This window comes from Ricinus communis, chromosome 2 (assembly GCF_019578655.1).
Source record: "Ricinus communis isolate WT05 ecotype wild-type chromosome 2, ASM1957865v1, whole genome shotgun sequence".
NCBI lineage: Eukaryota > Viridiplantae > Streptophyta > Magnoliopsida > Malpighiales > Euphorbiaceae > Ricinus > Ricinus communis.
In genome coordinates, this window is record NC_063257.1 from 10,057,017 (window position 1) to 10,075,685 (window position 18,669).

An 18,669-nucleotide genomic window follows, 5' to 3' on the forward strand; every position below is an offset into this window, starting at 1 on the left:
TGACGATCGACGGTCAGAGAGGGAAAGAGGGAGGGGCCCAGTAATAAACCGATAAAACAAGTTGCTTCTGATAAAAACACAATCAACCATCAAAGTCGATCGATAAAGAAAGAGAAATACTATGTCGTTTTGTTCCACGTAGGACAATCAAAATTGAACTTTTGTTTCTTAAATATTTTGTTTTAAAATTTTTTTACCTCGTGCAGTTTTACCGGATATACCGGTGACCTATCGCTCTTGATTTTCTTACACAAACATTAGACAAAAGACTCTTGTGTTCCGTTTCTCTCTCTATCTCTCTCTATCTATAAATATAACTACTTTCAAGACATGTTCTTTTTTTTCTCTCCTCTTCCGTTTTTTTTTCCGTGTCTCGTCGCCACCGTTTTCCGGCGACTTCGCTCTTTTGTTCCCGCCGGAGAAACTCTCTCCCCTGCCCTTTCTCTCTTTCTCTCTGTCTTTTCGCCATTTTTATCCTCTGCAAAGGTTTTCTCTCTCTTTTTCTGTCTAAACATATTATAGAAAAGATTTCCTTAAAAGCTTTAGATCTGGTGTTTTAATTGTTTTTGAGCTCAATTTACTCACAATTTTAATGTTATATTTTCTTTTTCTTTTTTATATTTGAAGTAGCTTTATGTTGCTAGTTTATGAGTTGATGATATGTTACTTCTTTTCTTTTTTCTTTTTGGTGGATCTTGATCCAGTTTTCTTGGTTTTTTTGACTTTTTCTGAAGAAAAATAATTTAATGGTAAATGTAGCTAAAATTCAAGTGTAATAATGCTTGTATTAAGAACAATAATTATGGAAGATATATTTTTCTTTATCTATTTATTTTCTTTCTGCTGCTCTATATGTTATGTCATCTATTTGCTGTTGCATATGTTATGTTATATCAGCTTTTAAAATTAAACTATATTGCTTTTATTCATTATTATAATCTCTGTATTTGATTGAAATGCTTGTCTGTATCAAATTTGCCACTCACCTCTCTTTCTCTCTCTCTCTCTCTCTCTCTCTCTCTCTTACATGCTCATATAAGCTCTATGATGTAGTCAAGTCAATCCTGTTCAGGCAATATATAGGGAAAATGGTTTCTTTCCTTTAATTTTTTCTTCTATGTTTTATTTAATGTTTATTCGTTTTTTTTCTTTTAATTGATGTGTTCACGGAATAGGGAACTAGTTGACGAATGGATAAGAACTAAATTTTGCTTATAAATTGCTTATATGGCAAGTTATAGTTTCCATTTTGAACTTGTAATTTTCTGTTTCTGGTTTTTCGTTTGAACATTAGTATATATATATGCTATAAACTGAACATCTTTCTTATTGGTCATAGAATCGAAGAGATCATTACCTTGTTCAAGAGTAGAAAAGAGAACAACAAATGGATATGGGACTTAGGAACGTGAGCTCCACATGCTCGATTTCTGAAATGGATGATTTCGACCTTTCTCGCCTTCTTGACAAGCCGAGGTTGAACATAGAGAGGCAAAGATCATTTGATGAGAGGTCATTAAGTGAGCTCTCGATTGGATTGACAAGAGGCCACGATAACTATGAGAGCACATATTCGCCTGGAGGAAGGTCAGGGTTCGACACACCAGCCTCATCAGCTCGTAACTCATTTGAGCCCCATCCTATGGTAGCTGATGCTTGGGAGGCATTACGGAAGTCTATAGTGTACTTCAGAGGCCAACCTGTTGGGACTATTGCTGCAATTGACCATGCCTCTGAGGAGGTCTTGAACTATGATCAGGTAATTCGCAGTAATGATACTTATTATGGTTCTTCTAGCCTTTTGTGTGATGAATAGGTGTGAGTCTTGCAATGTTTTATTAGTTTAGTTTGAATTGTGTAGAAGACATGTTGTCAGATCGTATCCTGTTTCTTTAATGAAATGAATGCATTGTACTCGTCCTGAAATGGAGGGAAAAAACTATGTATCATGTATGTAATAGCCATGATAAATTTATAATTTAACTGGTTTGAGCCAACTACTGAATCTGATAAATCAATGATATTGTATCTCTCTCTCTCTCTCTCGCTTTGGTAAAAGTATAGACCAAACATAAAATGTTAAGCTTGGTTGTAAATGATGAAGATTGCTTGGATTTCAAGTTTTGAGTAAAACCAAGTTGAATTGGTCATGGTAATTTGAAGAACTAGGCTCAATGATTGACTCCTTTTACTCTTGAGAGAATGCTTTGAATATGCTTAAAATATTTGATTCGTTCAACTGGGTGATGTTCAGAACACTTTCGATAATACATTGGAATATATTTTTCTCTTCTTTATTGTTCTTCCTTCTTCTATTTAGGTTTTTGTACGAGATTTTGTACCCAGCGCCCTGGCTTTTCTGATGAACGGTGAGCCTGAGATAGTTAAGAACTTCTTGTTGAAGACGCTACATCTTCAAGGGTGGGAAAAGAGAATAGATAGATTTAAGCTCGGGGATGGGGTCATGCCAGCTAGCTTTAAAGTTCTCCATGATCCTGTTCGAAAAACGGATACTCTTATTGCAGATTTTGGTGAGAGTGCAATTGGAAGAGTGGCTCCTGTTGACTCTGGTTTCTGGTGGATCATTCTGCTCCGAGCATATACCAAGTCTACAGGGGATCATTCTCTGGCAGAGACTCCTGAGTGCCAAAAAGGGATGAGACTTATATTGACTCTGTGCTTGTCAGAAGGGTTTGACACATTCCCAACCCTTCTTTGTGCTGATGGATGCTCTATGGTTGATCGCAGAATGGTAAATGGTCCTTATGATCTCGGTTAACCGAGCTCTCTCCATCTCTCTTTCTCTTCGTGCATTAAAGTGATATGGACAAGTTTCATTAAATTTAGTGAATCATTTATCTAGAACTTTGATGAGTATTCTGTGGTTACTTTGCTGCATGAGTTTGATCTGAGTGCCCTGAAACAAAGTGACTTGATTTATTTTGGGATTAGTGGAGAAGATTTTGATTGATTTTTTATAGCATAACAGTTAATAGGCCAGGTATTCATGCTTAATGAAATATTTTCTCTTCCGAGTGATTAATTCTGTTTTAGTCATGTCTCATCAGAGACAAATGCAGTAATAATAATCAAATTGGTTATATGGTGGACTATATATCCTTGTTTCAGAACATAGATACGAGATTTTTTAGTTACTTGATAACCTCCTGCCAAAGTTTCATGCAGAAAAGCAATTAATTATTAAACAGCAGAGAAGGTGCTCTTGTTTATGTGTTTTCATATAGTTTTTGGAGTTAATGTAATCTTCTATTTTTACGTGACTTGAATAGTTCCCAAAGTTTTAACTGAGACAATTGAGAAATTTACCTTTTACTTGAGTAAAATGATATGCTATTGGACATAACACAGTCTTGTGAGTTTCTTGAGAATATTCAAGCCTCATGAAGGTTTATATAGTAAGCTATATTGTTGAGCATGTAGGGCACCTAGATTCTGGGCAACTTTTTAAGCTATCTTCAAAAAGAATGTGACGTAAAAATTGTTCCCTCCTTTTTTTTTTTTTTTGGATTCGTTTGTAATTAACTGTATCTTATAGGTATTAGAGATATAGTAATCTTTTAAATGAGGAAGAACCCGGTTTCATGGGTGTGCAAGATACTAATTAATGATTTTCTTCTTTAGGGACCTTTAGCATCCAAATTGTTGCACTGACCAAAGTTATTATTGCTCTCAGTATGTGGTATGATGCCTAAACTACGGTGGCCTGATTCAGACTTTTAGATTCATGCAGTTTTGCTTGAAAACATGTGCGAACATCTTCAAATTCTCATAAATTAAGAAGCAATATGCTGAGGAATCCATTAAGAAGCAATTCCTTGCTTCCTTTTTCTTTTGACTTAGTGCCATATCTCATCCTCTTTTCTTTTGTCTTGATCCACCATAGAATTTTCTTCATCTACAAAACATTCTAGTGGAGTTCTCAGTAGGTTGTGTTTGAATATTCAGTATTTGGTTGTTTATATTAAGCCCAGCGAAACTAATGGAGATAGGCTATGAAGTTTAAATCAATGCCATCTTCTGTTGATATTTCACATGGATTAAGAAAATTTAAGCTTCATTTTTCACATTAAAGAATGACTCTTTTCTTCTCATGTTCATTGATTGATTACAACTCTATGTAATCCATTTGATTCCTGTTATTTAGATGCATAATAATATTTTCCTTATAACATTTATGTATATTTCCATTTTCTAGTCAGCACATCATCTTAACTGCATAGAAGATGCACAAAAAATTTGAATTTTTTTTGGAAAATATCAGTTGCCTTGCAAGTTGTTCTGTTAAGTAATTTATATGCTGTGGATGTATGACCCTTTCCATTGTCTGTCGCCATCACTTTTTAAGTTTTTTAGTTATTTTATATATATTGGGAGTTTGTAATGAGTCATCTCATTTCTTTCTAGATTTTGATTAGTTTTTCTTTGTTCTAAAAGTGCAATTGTTTTGCAGGGAATATATGGTTATCCTATTGAAATTCAAGCACTCTTTTTTATGGCATTGAGATGTGCTTTGTCTATGTTGAAAGATGATGGAGAAAATAAAGAATGTACTGAGAGAATTGTGAAACGTTTGCATGCTTTGAGCTATCACATGAGAAGTTACTTCTGGTTAGATTTTCAACAGCTAAATGACATATACAGATATAAAACTGAGGAGTACTCGCACACTGCAGTAAATAAATTCAATGTTATTCCTGATTCAATCCCAGAATGGGTATTTGATTTCATGCCAACACGTGGTGGTTATTTTATTGGTAATGTTAGTCCTGCAAGGATGGATTTTCGATGGTTTGCTTTAGGTAATTGTGTTGCCATTCTCTCGTCTCTTTCAACTCCCGAGCAATCAAATGCTATAATGGATCTTATTGAAGCTCGTTGGGAGGAGCTGGTTGGAGAAATGCCTTTGAAAATATCTTATCCTGCAATAGAAGGTCATGAATGGCGGATTGTAACTGGTTGTGATCCCAAGAATACCAGATGGAGTTACCATAACGGAGGATCTTGGCCAGGTTTATTCCATTTTTGTTTCTATTTACTTCTCATTTCTGTTAGTTTCTTGTTGACAGTTTATTACAATAGTTGTTTGTGATGATAATCTTGCTATTGTCTTTTGTCAGCGATAGTTTGGTTTAAAAAGGGTTGAATAGAACTATTGGTAAATTTCTCATGAACTCTAAGACTAGTAAAGTCAAATCACATGCTATACATGGGCAACCTGAGCGGATTCATATTGTCTTTCACTATTCATTTTGCAAAAAAAAATTTAGGAAATAAATGATTTGTGCACTAGTAGAGTTTTTACTGGAACCTGAATGTATTTGCAAATGAATATTCTTAACACTGGAAATTAAACCTCAATCCATTTCCTAATATCCTGCGTATTTAGGAAATGCATTATGGGCTCTTGAAAATTTATTGGCAATTACGTTTTCTCAGGATGGGGGTAAGTTGGTTGAATGTTCACGGTTGTTCGCTTAAGATAAGAGTGGAGGGTTTCCTCTTTTGAGTTGGCATTTGGTGAAGTTTTTATTCTTAATGTCGTCTGATTAATAAATAAGGCAATTTCTTAAAACTAGTTCTTGGTTCCCTTATTTGGAGTTTGAATTTTCTTACAGTAATTACGCTTCTTGTATAGGTGCTAGTCTATACTATCTTTTTCTTTATTGTTTCCATTTGAAGTCCTATGTTCTTGTATTATGCAGCCAATGAAATAACCACCAAGATTATAACATCTTTTTCCTCTTTTTTTTGTTTCTTTCTTTGTTATGTGGATGCAGTGCTTCTATGGTTGCTAACAGCTGCGTGCATCAAAACGGGACGACCACAAATTGCAAGACGAGCAATTGATCTTGCCGAGGCGCGTCTGCTGAAAGATGGCTGGCCAGAATATTATGATGGGAAACTTGGGAGATATATGGGTAAACAGGCAAGGAGATACCAGACATGGTCTATTGCTGGGTACTTGGTGGCAAAGATGATGCTGGAGGATCCTTCGCATTTGGGAATGATTTCTCTTGAAGAGGACAAGCAAATGAAGCCAGTGCTTAAAAGATCAACTTCTTGGACTTGCTGAAGAGGGAAACCAAGCAAGCAAGAAAAGTAGCAGGAAAACAAAAAAAAAAAAAAAACAGGAAAGAGAAAAGAAAAATCAAGAGGTGAGAACTCCCTTTACAGCAAGCAAAATTCTTTGCCGTTTGTCATTGTTAGGTCTGATTGAAAGTTTGGTTTGTGTACAATAGCCTCTGCTAAGGTTACTTTCTTGCTATTTTCAAATAATGAGAGACCTTTTTGCTGTTTGTATTCAAGAAAATTTTTGAACTGCATTTTGGAAAGACTGTCCTTGGTTTATGTTAGCATCCAACAGCAGAAAATGTAACAAGATTTTATCTTTATAATTTGCCAAGGACTTTCCACGGGCAGAGACTGGAAATTTTTACATAATAGACTTCTGAATTGATACATAACTGTGTTTCCTCCTTATCCCCTCCTTTTGTTTGTTCATTCATGGTCAAGTTGCATTTTCTGGTACAACTAAATCATTTTGGAAATGAGTTTATTTTTTAACGTAGAGCAGAACAAAGAAGCTATAGTGCCCATGTTTGCCATTATATCAAAATAGTATTCTGACAGTTTCTTTCACTATTCAAACCCTGTGTATGTCTGAACATAGGAAACCTCTTATTCACTGTTCCTTTTCTTTTCTCTTTTGCGCTTTCCTTTCTGGACATGTTATGTTATATTCATGCCATTTTTGATATATGGGGTTAGTGAAGAAATCTATGCAGCTGTTTCCAACCTCTTTTCACATAAAGCTAGTGATATGATTTAATTAAGAGAAATGTAGGAAAAAAACATGAACGTGGTTTGACTATTTTTCAATTTTAATCGTGTTTCAGAAAACATAAAGGATCATGTTAATATAATTTTAACATTAAATTTAAATTCGATGGTTGAGATTTTATTATTCAAAATAAATCACCACTTACAGTATAAGATTAAATTAATTCTTTTTTGGCCAAATCTCAACCACTCGATTGGATGAACATGAACATGCGAGAATTCTAATCCATTTTTTTTTCAAACATGTCAGTGTATATGATTTACTCTATTAGTTTGATCTACAACTATATTTAGAATTCATTATAATATAACAAAAACTAATTAAGCCAATGAAACCATAAATTAGAACTATTAGTTTTAGTTTTATGCTTATAAAAAATATAATTATTTCTATTTTCTTGAGTTTGATGAGATTTAAATTCTAATGCCATCCCCAAATAAAACTTTATTACTTTTTTAATCTTCAAAAGAATGTTCTAGATCAAGGTGAAAATTAGTCTCAAATTTAATAAACTTCAAACTCAATCACTAGTTGGGGCTCAATCAATAATTTGTATAACAAAAGGAAAGAAAGAAGAAGAAGAAGAAGAAAGATATGATGTAGAGATGGAAATAATAGACAGGCTACTAGAAGAAGGCAATGGAGAAGTCACCATCAATATTATGAAGTAGGAAATGAAAGAAGAAGTGATGCATGCATAGTAGTAAATTAAATTAAATTACTTGCTATAGCCACCAACATTACAACTTTCAACTAGTCATGTCTTGTAGTATGCAATTATTGTCCATACTTTTCAAACATATACTTATCATACATACATAAGTCATTTTCTTTTCTTTCCTAAAAGTATTTCAATACCTTTTAAGTCAAATTGAGCTCCCTATATTTCATGTTAGCAATAATTGCCAAACCCATGTACATTTTCTTCTTTTTTTTTGTATTTCCTTGTTTAAATTTTTGATAAAAGTGGTTTTGGGCCAGCTTTCTAACCAAGGTAATGAGCTTTGTTTGTAATCCAAAAACCTGATTCTATTCTAAAGATGAGGCTTGTCTTGCACTATTTCTTGTCATCGATTTTATTTTATTTTATTTTTATATTTTAGAAACCGAAACGGTTGGGTGTTAATGTTAATTTATTTAAAATATAGAAAATAATTCACTATATGTAACTCAAAACCAATTGACATTACTAAATGTGTATATGTTTTAAATTTTAACCTAATTTTATTGTAGTTAATTTAAATCATTCTTATACTTGTAAGTTGAAGAACCTAGAATATATGTAAGTTAGAATTTTAAAAAGTTTATGATGGTTTTCAAAATTGTTGGTACATGTCAATAGTACTACGTAGAATTGTTGTATACAAGAAATAGATGTGAATAAAAATAAAAGAGTATTGTTCTATTATTTTTCTCTCTGCGAATTCTCTACAATTCATCTTTTACAATATTTAGTTAAGTTTTTGTATTATTCTTTCAAGGATCATATAAGCTTTTCAGGACGTGAAGAGCGATGATCAATTTTTTTTTATTTTTGAAGAATTTTTGATTTTGGGGGAGTTTTAGTTTTTTGTTTTAGTATTTTTTATATCTTTCTATTTAATTACAATGACCGCTGGATTAAATATGTCAGGCTAAGATCCATAAGTGTTTAGTTTGACTTTTTACTTATGTATCAACCTTATATATTATAGGTTTAATGAATGATTTATTTACATTCATACATGTATTAGTTTCATCTATTATTGTTGATTGATCATCATGTCAATTTAATAATAATATTTGTTATAAAAATCTTTAGATTAAAAATATTAGAAACATCATCTTTACTTTAATCTATGTTGGTATAAAAAACCTAAGTTACATCATTAGTTTGAGTAACTTAGGAAAAATGCACATCACCATCTCATTCATTAGATTTGGACTTAAGGATAATAAAGAAATTACTAAGTATAAGATAGACTAAATGTTATTTTATCATATAGTTTACATTAAACATTTCATTTGCATATTTATTTTCTAGTCTATTTAATTTCTTTCATAAACCTTAAAATCATTTTCAAAATATTAGCTTAGAGTGTCTATATTTATTTTTAGGTATTTTTGTGTGATAGTTAGTCTTTATAATATTATACTATACAGTTTTTTGTAAAATCAACCCCGTGGTGAACTTACCCATATTATCATTTAATTCGTATACTTGCAAATATTAAATTTGAAATATCATATATATTTTGATCATAGAAAAACTCTATTATATAATTAATACATCTCCATTATTAGACTCTTAAAAGATTTAAAGAAAAAAAGACTCATATCTACATAAGGCTATGAACATGTACTAAAATTATTGAATTAAAAACAAATTGATGCTACCAATTTTATTTTATTTTTCCTTTCAAATCATTCAAGTACAATATTTGATGTTTGGAAACTTATGTCATTTAGTTTGTTGGTTGGGGGTAATAATAACAATAAAAACAAAGCAAGTTAAGTTTATGACAGGCTGGAAATTATGGATTACATGTGCATTCTTTATGTGTGAGAAAAATCCTGAAAAATAATAACATTGACTTGGTCAATGTATGGGCTAGAATTGAAGAAATTTCATGGCAATGAATTATTGTATATTAATTCTTAGCTAATGTGACAAATGCACTTAGTAACAAGACAATAACTTTTTTATAAGCTTATGTTCTTGTTCAAAACTTTTGTGACCAAAATCTTCTCAAAGTTCTGCAATAATGCAACTTGTTACCAAACAAATAATAATAATAATAATAATTATTATTATTATTATAATTGTAAATTGGAGTCTCCCTATTGAGACTTCTTGTTGCATATTAAATAGTAACTCTCATACTGTCCATATAAAATGGAGAGGAGGTCTTGGGTTTATTTTGACTTTCTCAATTGTGTAGATACCCTTTTACAAAAGAATATTGACAATAATGGACCAAATATATATATATTATTATTTCTGTTGCGTATTATTTATCGAAAAAATTAATATAGCATATCAAGAAAATAAATTAATATATTGGTTTGATCTTATATTAAAAATATTTTTGATATATCAATACACATGATATAAATATTTATATAGTACAAAAAAAGAAAGAAAACAAAAGGAAGAGAGGGAAGAAAATAGAAAAAGAGAGGTGGGGTAAAGTTGGGATGAGCTGTCATAATCCATAGATGCTTGGGGTGAGCTGTGTGTAGCTTGAGCCTTGAATGTAAACCATTATGGCCACGTTCTTTGTCCTTACAAATCTCCTCACCTACTGCTTCTACTATACCACCACTCCTTTAATGATCCACCCCTTTCTACCTTTTTTTTTTTTTTTTTTTTTATCTTCAGTAAATGTAAACTTCACCAGTGGAGCCTTGAGACCTTCAGTGAGAATAGAGATGGCAATGTTCCATATAATTGGAACACAACTTTTCTCCCCTGAAGAATGTTTGCCCCTGGTGCAGCTCAAATGACTCGTAAAATCGTTTTCAGAGAGCCGTAAGGTCTCAGGTTCGAACCTTAAGAGATTTTATTAGGTATCAAATCACTTTAGAAATACTTTTATGAAGGTGTGTTGACTTAAAAGGCTAAAAGAAAGAGTCCTGTTAAAAAGAAAAAAAAAGCAGCAAGCAAAAGTTACACATGTGTCTGCAAGCAAGGATAAGAGACAGGGAAAGAGTGGGGAGGTAAAAAAATGTTAAATGGTGAATTCCTGGTGCTGGGGTAGGGGACCCTGGGGGTGAATTCCATGCCACAGGCATTTAAAAGAGCTGTTCTTTTTTCCTTTTTCCTGCGATTTCCTTTGTCTGCATCTCTGTTGTTTTTAACTATGTTTACACATTTTTCTGTTCCCTTTTCTTTTGACAGTTTTACTGCATAAATTTACACACAGAAATTCATGGTCAAAATCAGAAAACAAAAAAGGAAAATGACAGATAGAGAAAAAGAAAATATATAAAGAAAAACAGAAAGAACTGATGATTATCGTCATCATGATCGTCATTATCAACCAAAGAAAAAAAAACTAAACTTGTAATTGATCATAATAAAGCAAAAGAAAGAAAAGATGATGCATAGGTAAAAGCCAAGAAGAGTAGATAAGGAACCCGCCCTTCCTTTTCTTTAAAAACAAAATTAAAAAAAAAAACATTAATAATAATGATTTAGATGTTCTTCTTTTCCTCAAAACTTTTAACATTTCATACCAGAAAGTCAGTCCATGGCTGAGTGAGCCCTTTGTATTGCTACTTCCACCCATAAAATTCTGAAAAATAAATGTGGTACAAGAATGCTTTGAGGGGATTCAAGCTTTTCAGAAACCATACTCAGGACAGTGAATTTTTACAAGAATAATTATTTGAGACTTGTGATCATAGACGTTATCTGGTTTGATTTTTGACATAGAGAGAAGAAAAGTTAAGTCATGTAATTAACATTCTCCAGTCACAGAAGAGCTCATGTGTTGTGGGGCAGTGCTGCATTTGACAGGCCCAGCTACACCCACACACACACACACAGACTCATACTTTTAGCTTTATTGGCTATCCTCTCACCTACTTCAGCCAGCCAGCCAGCCCCATCATCTTTCCTTCTCTCTCTAGATAGAGAGAGACATCAGTCAATCACAAGCAAGAAAAGAAGATCCCCACGCACTACCAGTGGTGCAGTGTGAGGATCACAAGACTTGGTATACCAAAACAAATCCATTTCTTTTTTCAAAAAAAAGTATTTATTGTATATATATAGTTTTGATTTTTTTTTTGGTTGGAATGTAAAATATATTTTTCAATAATTCTTGTGTGGACTGACTTGAAGAACAAGGAAACATGAGCTGCAAAGCAAAATGGGTTTCAATCCACTTGTGAAAATTCTTGGTTCTTGAAGAAGAAAATCAAGAAAAGGAAGGTTTTTTGGTTGGTACCCAGATGGTGTTAATGGACTCACAAAGCAATAATCAGCAAAATAGCAGCAGCAATAAAGATCATCATCATCATCATCATCATCCTCACCATCATCACCATGGCCAAAAACAAGAACCATCAGCAGCTTCACTGCAATTAGTCTCTCTTGAAAATCAATCATCACAGCTTCAACAGCAGCAGCATGGGTCTATAGCGGCTACCACCACTGCTAGTGCTACTGCTCAGGGCCCATTCATGGGCTCCATCTCCAACCAAATTGGAGTCCACCCTTCAACTTCTAACTCCAATAATTCAGCTCTCACCATCAAACCCACCACCAAAAAGCCCTCCAAGGACCGCCACACCAAGGTAGATGGCCGGGGCCGGCGCATCCGTATGCCTGCCTTATGTGCTGCAAGAGTTTTCCAACTCACTAGAGAATTAGGACATAAATCTGATGGAGAAACTATAGAGTGGCTATTACAGCAAGCTGAACCTGCCATAATAGCAGCTACTGGAACTGGTACAATTCCTGCTAATTTCTCTACATTAAATGTTTCACTGCGCAGTAGTGGCACTACCATTTCAGCTCCACCATCAAAATCAGCTCCTATTTCTTTCCACAGTGGTTTAGCTTTTTATGATCCTAATAATAGCAATACTAATAATAATGGAAGTAGCGAGAATCGAAGACTTCTCGGCTCAAATACTGCAATGTTAGGTTTTCACCATCAGCTATATCCTTCAAATCTTGCTTCTGAGGAGAATTACATGAGAAAAACATACACAGAAGATCTTTTAAAAGGAACATCCACACCGACAACGACACAACAAGAAGCTACTGAGCCAATAGATAAAAGTTCTAACAAGCCAGCAGCTGCAAGAACTGGAGTAGTAGTTCAAGAACATCAAGAATTAGGTTCAATTAGACCATCAAACATTCTTGCCACACCAGCTGCTATGTGGGCAGTTGCCCCCGCAGCGGCTGCAAATGGTGGGAATGCATTTTGGATGTTGCCAGTAGGTGGTGGAACAGCCACGACGGCCGCTGTGCCGGAGCCTCAGATGTGGACATTTCCTGCAGCTGGAGTAACATCTATGCAAAGAGTGAATTTTTCTGGGGGTGGAAGGTTAAGCCCGGTTCAACTTGGGTCCATGATAGTACAGCAACAAGTTGGAGGTGGTCAACAACTTGGGTTAGGAGTAGCCGAGAGTAACATGGGGTTGCTGGGAAGTGTTAATGCTTATAACAGTAGGGTTGGACTGGGCATGAACTTAGAGCAACATAATCAAGAAAGTCACCAACAAGGTAGTGATAGTGGAGATGATCAAAACCCTACTGATTCACAATAATGTCAACAATTTGATATGGTGAGTGTTGGTTTATAACTAAGCAAGATTTTTAGTTCAAAATTTCTGTTTTTGTTTGAGACTGTTTTCTTTCTTTCTTTTTTCCTCTATAATTCATTTGATAGGCTTCTTCTTTAGCAGCCTTTTTTGAGCCAAGAGTTAATTGGGTTTCTATTTCTTTCTTCTCTTCTTCTTCTTTTTTCTTTTTTTCTGTAATTGTAGAGTTGTTCTTTTTTTTTTTTTCTTGTTTTCATGAGCAGCCATTGTTGATTGATTGTTAAGCCATGATTGTTCAGATGGAGAGTTGGAATTTCTGTGCATTTGGGTTACTTCCAAGGCTCAAATATGCTCTAATTTATATGATTGCTTAAGAACTGAGAATTGAGGCAGCAAATTAGTTATCCTTATCCAGCACAAATTTCAAATATCTCTAAAATATTCTTTTTTTTCTTCTCTTATATAAAAAAAAGATTTAATATAACATGTCATTATTTTTATAATTAATTTAGAGTGTTTGGGTGCAACTTTATATATATCTTTTTGCTAAGGACTAATTTCTTAATTAAAGAAGTCTCTAATTTTGCAGTCCAAATATCAACTTCTGTCAAGAAATATTATATAGTATTATAGGTAGCTCAAAATGTGGAGAAGAAAAGATAAGGAGTGTTAATAATAATAACAATATTGAGTAAAGTAATTGCAATATGTATTTAAAAATAAAGGAAATGGAAGACAAACAAAGAGATTTAAGAACAAAAAAAAAAAGGTTGAAAAGAGAATATAACATGTGATTCTGTTGCCATTATTCTCTCAATGGAATTAGGAACTTTCTCAAATGAAAGAGGAGTAAGTGGTGCATGCAAGCTAAGAGTAGGGAAGGGGGAGGAGGAGGAGGAGGAGGAGGAGGAGGTGGCTAGTTACTAGTACTACTACTACTAGCTACCAAAATTAATTCCACATGGCCTTTTGCTAGTGGATTAGGATCTATATATCTATCTTTATTGCCATTAGGGTTCTTGCATTGGTTGTCCACTTGTAGCATAAAGACAATAGGAAAGCAAATTATGAGGAATCTGTTGGTCTACTTTTTGTTGTCTGTCTCTCCTATCCAATTCTAGCAAAACATGCTTGCTTCTCTATCTTCTTACTCTTTAATTTTCATAGGAGAAAGGATGTATATTTATTTTAGAATAATACCTTAAACAATAATGGTGCATTTAGCTCTTTATTGTTTTATCATCATCTCAAGTTGGATCTTCTTTGGGTCTTTTACTTTTTTTTTTTTTTTAAAAAAAAAAAACATTACTGAGTGCACAATTCAATGTTGGATGAATATAAAATTTAAATATAATATTTATTCAATATATTTTGGTATTTAAACTTATAATAGGAGATTGCTGCTGCTTTCAGATGAGGAGCTCATAGTCCATTGTACTTTTGATGGATTAAAAAAGGAAAAAATATCAGAAATATTTATATTTTTTAATTAAATTTATGCTTTTTTAATTACTATGTCAAAATATTGACAATATCAGCTTTATTTTTTAAAATTTACAGTTTTAGTTTATTTTTTTAATTTTTTTAAGTTATTGTTTTAATAAAACAACCGAAGGCAACTGAAAAGTATAATTAAAAAAATTAAAAACAATTAAAAAATAAAAAACAATGGAGAAACAACTAAAACAATAAAAAAAAATTGAAAAAACAAACAATCACACTATAAATTTATAAAAATAAATAAATATCTTTGAAAATGAGTTTAGATATTTATTGATTTTAGTATTTTTTTTTTAAAGATTTTCATAAAAAAAAAAAAATACTAATTTAGTATTTAAAAAGATGAAGCATTAAGATTATCAATTGTGATACCTAATTAAAGTAATACTAAAAATAAGTTTACTTTGAATTGTAATAAAAGAAAAACTGGAATGTTATGGTTTGATTAATTAGACGAAATGATAAGCATATAAGAAATTAAATGATTTGAAAATTGAGGATGATTAAACCAAGCTGGCAATTATTGACCTTAGTTACGCCTCCAGATGCTCTTTCTAAGCTTATCCAAAAGCAAAAAAAGAAACATGATTACAGCGGACAGATCTCGAATCTTCTTTTATTTATATACTAATCTTTGCATCATTAGGTTCTTCATTCTCCATTACTCACAACACAACGGTCCAAAAGCATAATATATAAATATTACATCCTTTTTATCTTCAGGAACACCTTCCCCTGTCTTTTTTTCTTTTCTTTTTTTTTTAAAAAAAAAAAAATTTATATACGCTCAATTTTGTATTTATATTTAAAAGGAAATTTAATGGGTATACTGTTTTTCTTTTGAAAACAGTTATTTTTACGATTTTTTTATATTTTCTTTTATAATTTGAATATTTTTGCATATATATATTTTTTTAATTTTTAATTTTGTAAGGAAAAAATTCTGAATGTGAACATAAAGGATACCGAAAGGATACTATTTAATTTGTATCATTGTTAAATTAATCAATTGAGATAAATTTATCATTTTTATTTTATACTATTTAAATCTTTATGACAACAAAAAAATGAATAGAGATAAGGAATAGAACTGATATTGTTATAACTTTATTAACAAAATAAATTAAAAGAATACTATAAGGATACCATAATATAGTTTCAAAAATAAACCATATAAATAAATAAAAAATTCATATTTTAGACAGTAAAAATAAAATAATATTTTGGGCCATAAAAATAAAATATTACCGCTCATTTTATATTTTATATATATAAACTTATATTTAACTATTCAGAACCCTGACATATACATAAAAGAAAAGAAATTGAGAGTTTATCATGAGCGGAAATAAATATTTTAAATGACTAATATTTCAATTGTAATTTCAAAAAAAAAATATTTCAATTGTAAAATAAGGAGCCATTATTTAATATCATATGACATTCGATATTTTATTCATTTTTAATAATTAATAATTTAAATATTGAGTTATAATAATATTAAAGGATAAATCACATTTTTAACTTTATTAATTTTTAGGAAGATTGAACAGTGGTATAGATTGTTAGATTTGATTCCATCAAATATTCACCATTTATTATAAAATCTTTCACTGCAGAAGTGATTATCAAATTTTAGAGTTTCGCAATAAAAAAAAATAATAATTTACAAATTGGATCATAACTTTTAAATTTCACATATTTAATACATTAAATATACAAGAATACACATATTTCAATTCATTAGTGTTTTCTTTTTATCCCCTTTAAACTTTAAAAGGTTTCAAACTCACATTATTTCTTTACAAATAATATTTTAATACTATTTTATTTTAAGTATATATATATAAATACACATGTGTGTGTATAATATATAAAACATTTCCGTATATGTAATATTTATATTGATAAAGTTTCATAGTATTTATTAGTTTGTTTTAAAATTTTAGCTCAAACTTTAAAAATTAGTTAATATATCTTTATTCTAAATAAGAAGTAATATATTTAATTACAATGTATATCATAAATTAAATCTAAAACAAAATCTTAATGTTAATGAATAATTGGAAGTTTTGAAAGAAAAGAAAAATAATAGAGCCACTGATTTATAGAAAGATAAATGAATAATTTATGTCTTTGTATTGCAGAGATTAATTTAAACGCTATATATATAAATTTTAAGATATAAGTTCTTTCAATACATATTATTATTTTGATATATAAAAATTTCTCTAACATGTATATTTATTTTTAATATATAAAAATTAAGTTAATGTCTAATTGTATAATTTTATGAATTACTATATTAATTAACTAGTTACTTTTATAATTGAACAATAATTCTAATTTAAAAAAATAATATTTTAATAATATTTTATTAGTTAGTAAATTAATTTTCTAATTATATGATAATTTTTCATCATAAAAAAGTAGTAAATCAATTAATTATATATACATATAATTCGAGATAAAAAAGATATTTTGATATGTATATTTTTTTATATATAAAATTTATGATATGTATTTATCATTGAAACATGAATATTTTACTGATTTATAATTTTTATTATAATTAATATTTAATTGATAAGTTATTTTTTTAATAAACAATGATTCTAATTAGAAAAAGAATTAATTGTCAAAACAATCTTGTACTTTACATTTATTATCAAATGTATTGTGTAATTTTTAGAATTTTTTAATTTCAGCATTAAATTTTAATGTTGGTATCAATTTTAGCCTTTAGACGCAGCGTGAACTCTCGTAATAATAAAAAAATGAGAGACTAAGTCAACATTCCTATTATTAAAATATTATTGTTTAAGCACATAAAATTAATAAAATTTTATAGTTAAATAAATAATTTTACATGATTAAATGATAATATTTTAATAATGAGAAAGGAGTAAAAAACTGTAATGTTGACTCAACTTTTTCTTGTTGTTGCCGGAGTTCATATTGCGTTAGTAAATTTGACGGATAATTTTATTGAATGATAAAATTGAAAATTAATATTAAAGCATAATACTGAAATTAAAAATTTAAAAACTACATATTAAATTTGATAATAAATGTAAAACTATGAGTGTTCAACCAACCAATAACCTAATCAACTCGAAAAAATCGATAGAAACTTGAATTAATTTGTTGGGTTTAAATTATCTTGGGTTAAAGATGGTTTGCAAATATCTAAAACCGAGTAAAAATAAATTGAATTTGATTTTATACTTAAAAATTATAGTAAAAACCGACCCAACCCAACATCAAGCTAAACATTAAATTCATATATAATACATATGATATTATATAAAATTACATCATTTTAATATCATATATATACTTTCTTTTATAACCTTAAAATGTCTTATAATAATTATTTTATTTTATTTTACTATTTTTTCTCTTAAATCCTTAGAATTGTTGTTTAATTTTACTATTTCTTATCAAAAAACAATATTGAATTTTAAACTTTACTTATTTAACTATATCTATTTATCTAATCTAATCACACGTAATTTTGTTTGTTACTTTCTTATTAAGGACTTTCAATTTTTATATACATTTTAATTTTAATTTTCAGATTAGATTTTTAGAACCGAATCCGATAAAATCCGAATTCATTAAGTTTTTAATTTGAAGTATTAGATTCAGTTTTAAATAAATACAACCCCACTAATATATAATTTCTAAATTGATCAACCCAATCCAAGAACACCCCTATATATAATTTCAGATTTCTTTGTTAATTAAGCTTTCTAAAAAATAATATTTAATTGTAATTTTAATAATATATTAAGTTTGTTTTCTATTTATACAATAATTTAAGTTTGTATCAATACTATTTAATTGTATCAATACTATTTGCGATATCAATTTATAAATATATAATTAATAAATCTGTTAGTATATATTTTAAATTAATTTCTATAACTATCAGATTAATAAGATCTAAATATTAAAAATTATAAAAGTAAACTAAATTACTATTATTGTCTAAAACATGACAAGCAATTATAAAATATTGAGAATTTTTTTTTTATATAAAA

The 18,669-nt window shown here is 30.1% G+C and overlaps 2 protein-coding genes across 2 annotated transcripts; both read left to right on the forward strand.

The window, feature by feature from the left end:
- The first annotated feature begins 324 nt into the window (after positions 1 to 324).
- LOC8262700 (probable alkaline/neutral invertase D) lies at positions 325 to 6,482 on the forward strand. The gene is made up of 5 exons (XM_002526757.4): positions 325 to 486; positions 1,340 to 1,759; positions 2,321 to 2,752; positions 4,472 to 5,030; positions 5,799 to 6,482. Exons 2-5 carry the CDS (start codon positions 1,388 to 1,390, stop codon positions 6,092 to 6,094), a joined length of 1,659 nt encoding a protein of 552 aa, XP_002526803.1. The 5' UTR covers positions 325 to 486; positions 1,340 to 1,387; the 3' UTR covers positions 6,095 to 6,482.
- Positions 6,483 to 10,939: 4,457 nt separating this feature from the next.
- Positions 10,940 to 13,277, forward strand: LOC8262701 (transcription factor TCP23). The gene has a single exon (XM_002526758.4). It carries the CDS (start codon positions 11,801 to 11,803, stop codon positions 13,127 to 13,129), a length of 1,329 nt encoding a protein of 442 aa, XP_002526804.2. The 5' UTR covers positions 10,940 to 11,800; the 3' UTR covers positions 13,130 to 13,277.
- Positions 13,278 to 18,669: the final 5,392 nt, after the last annotated feature.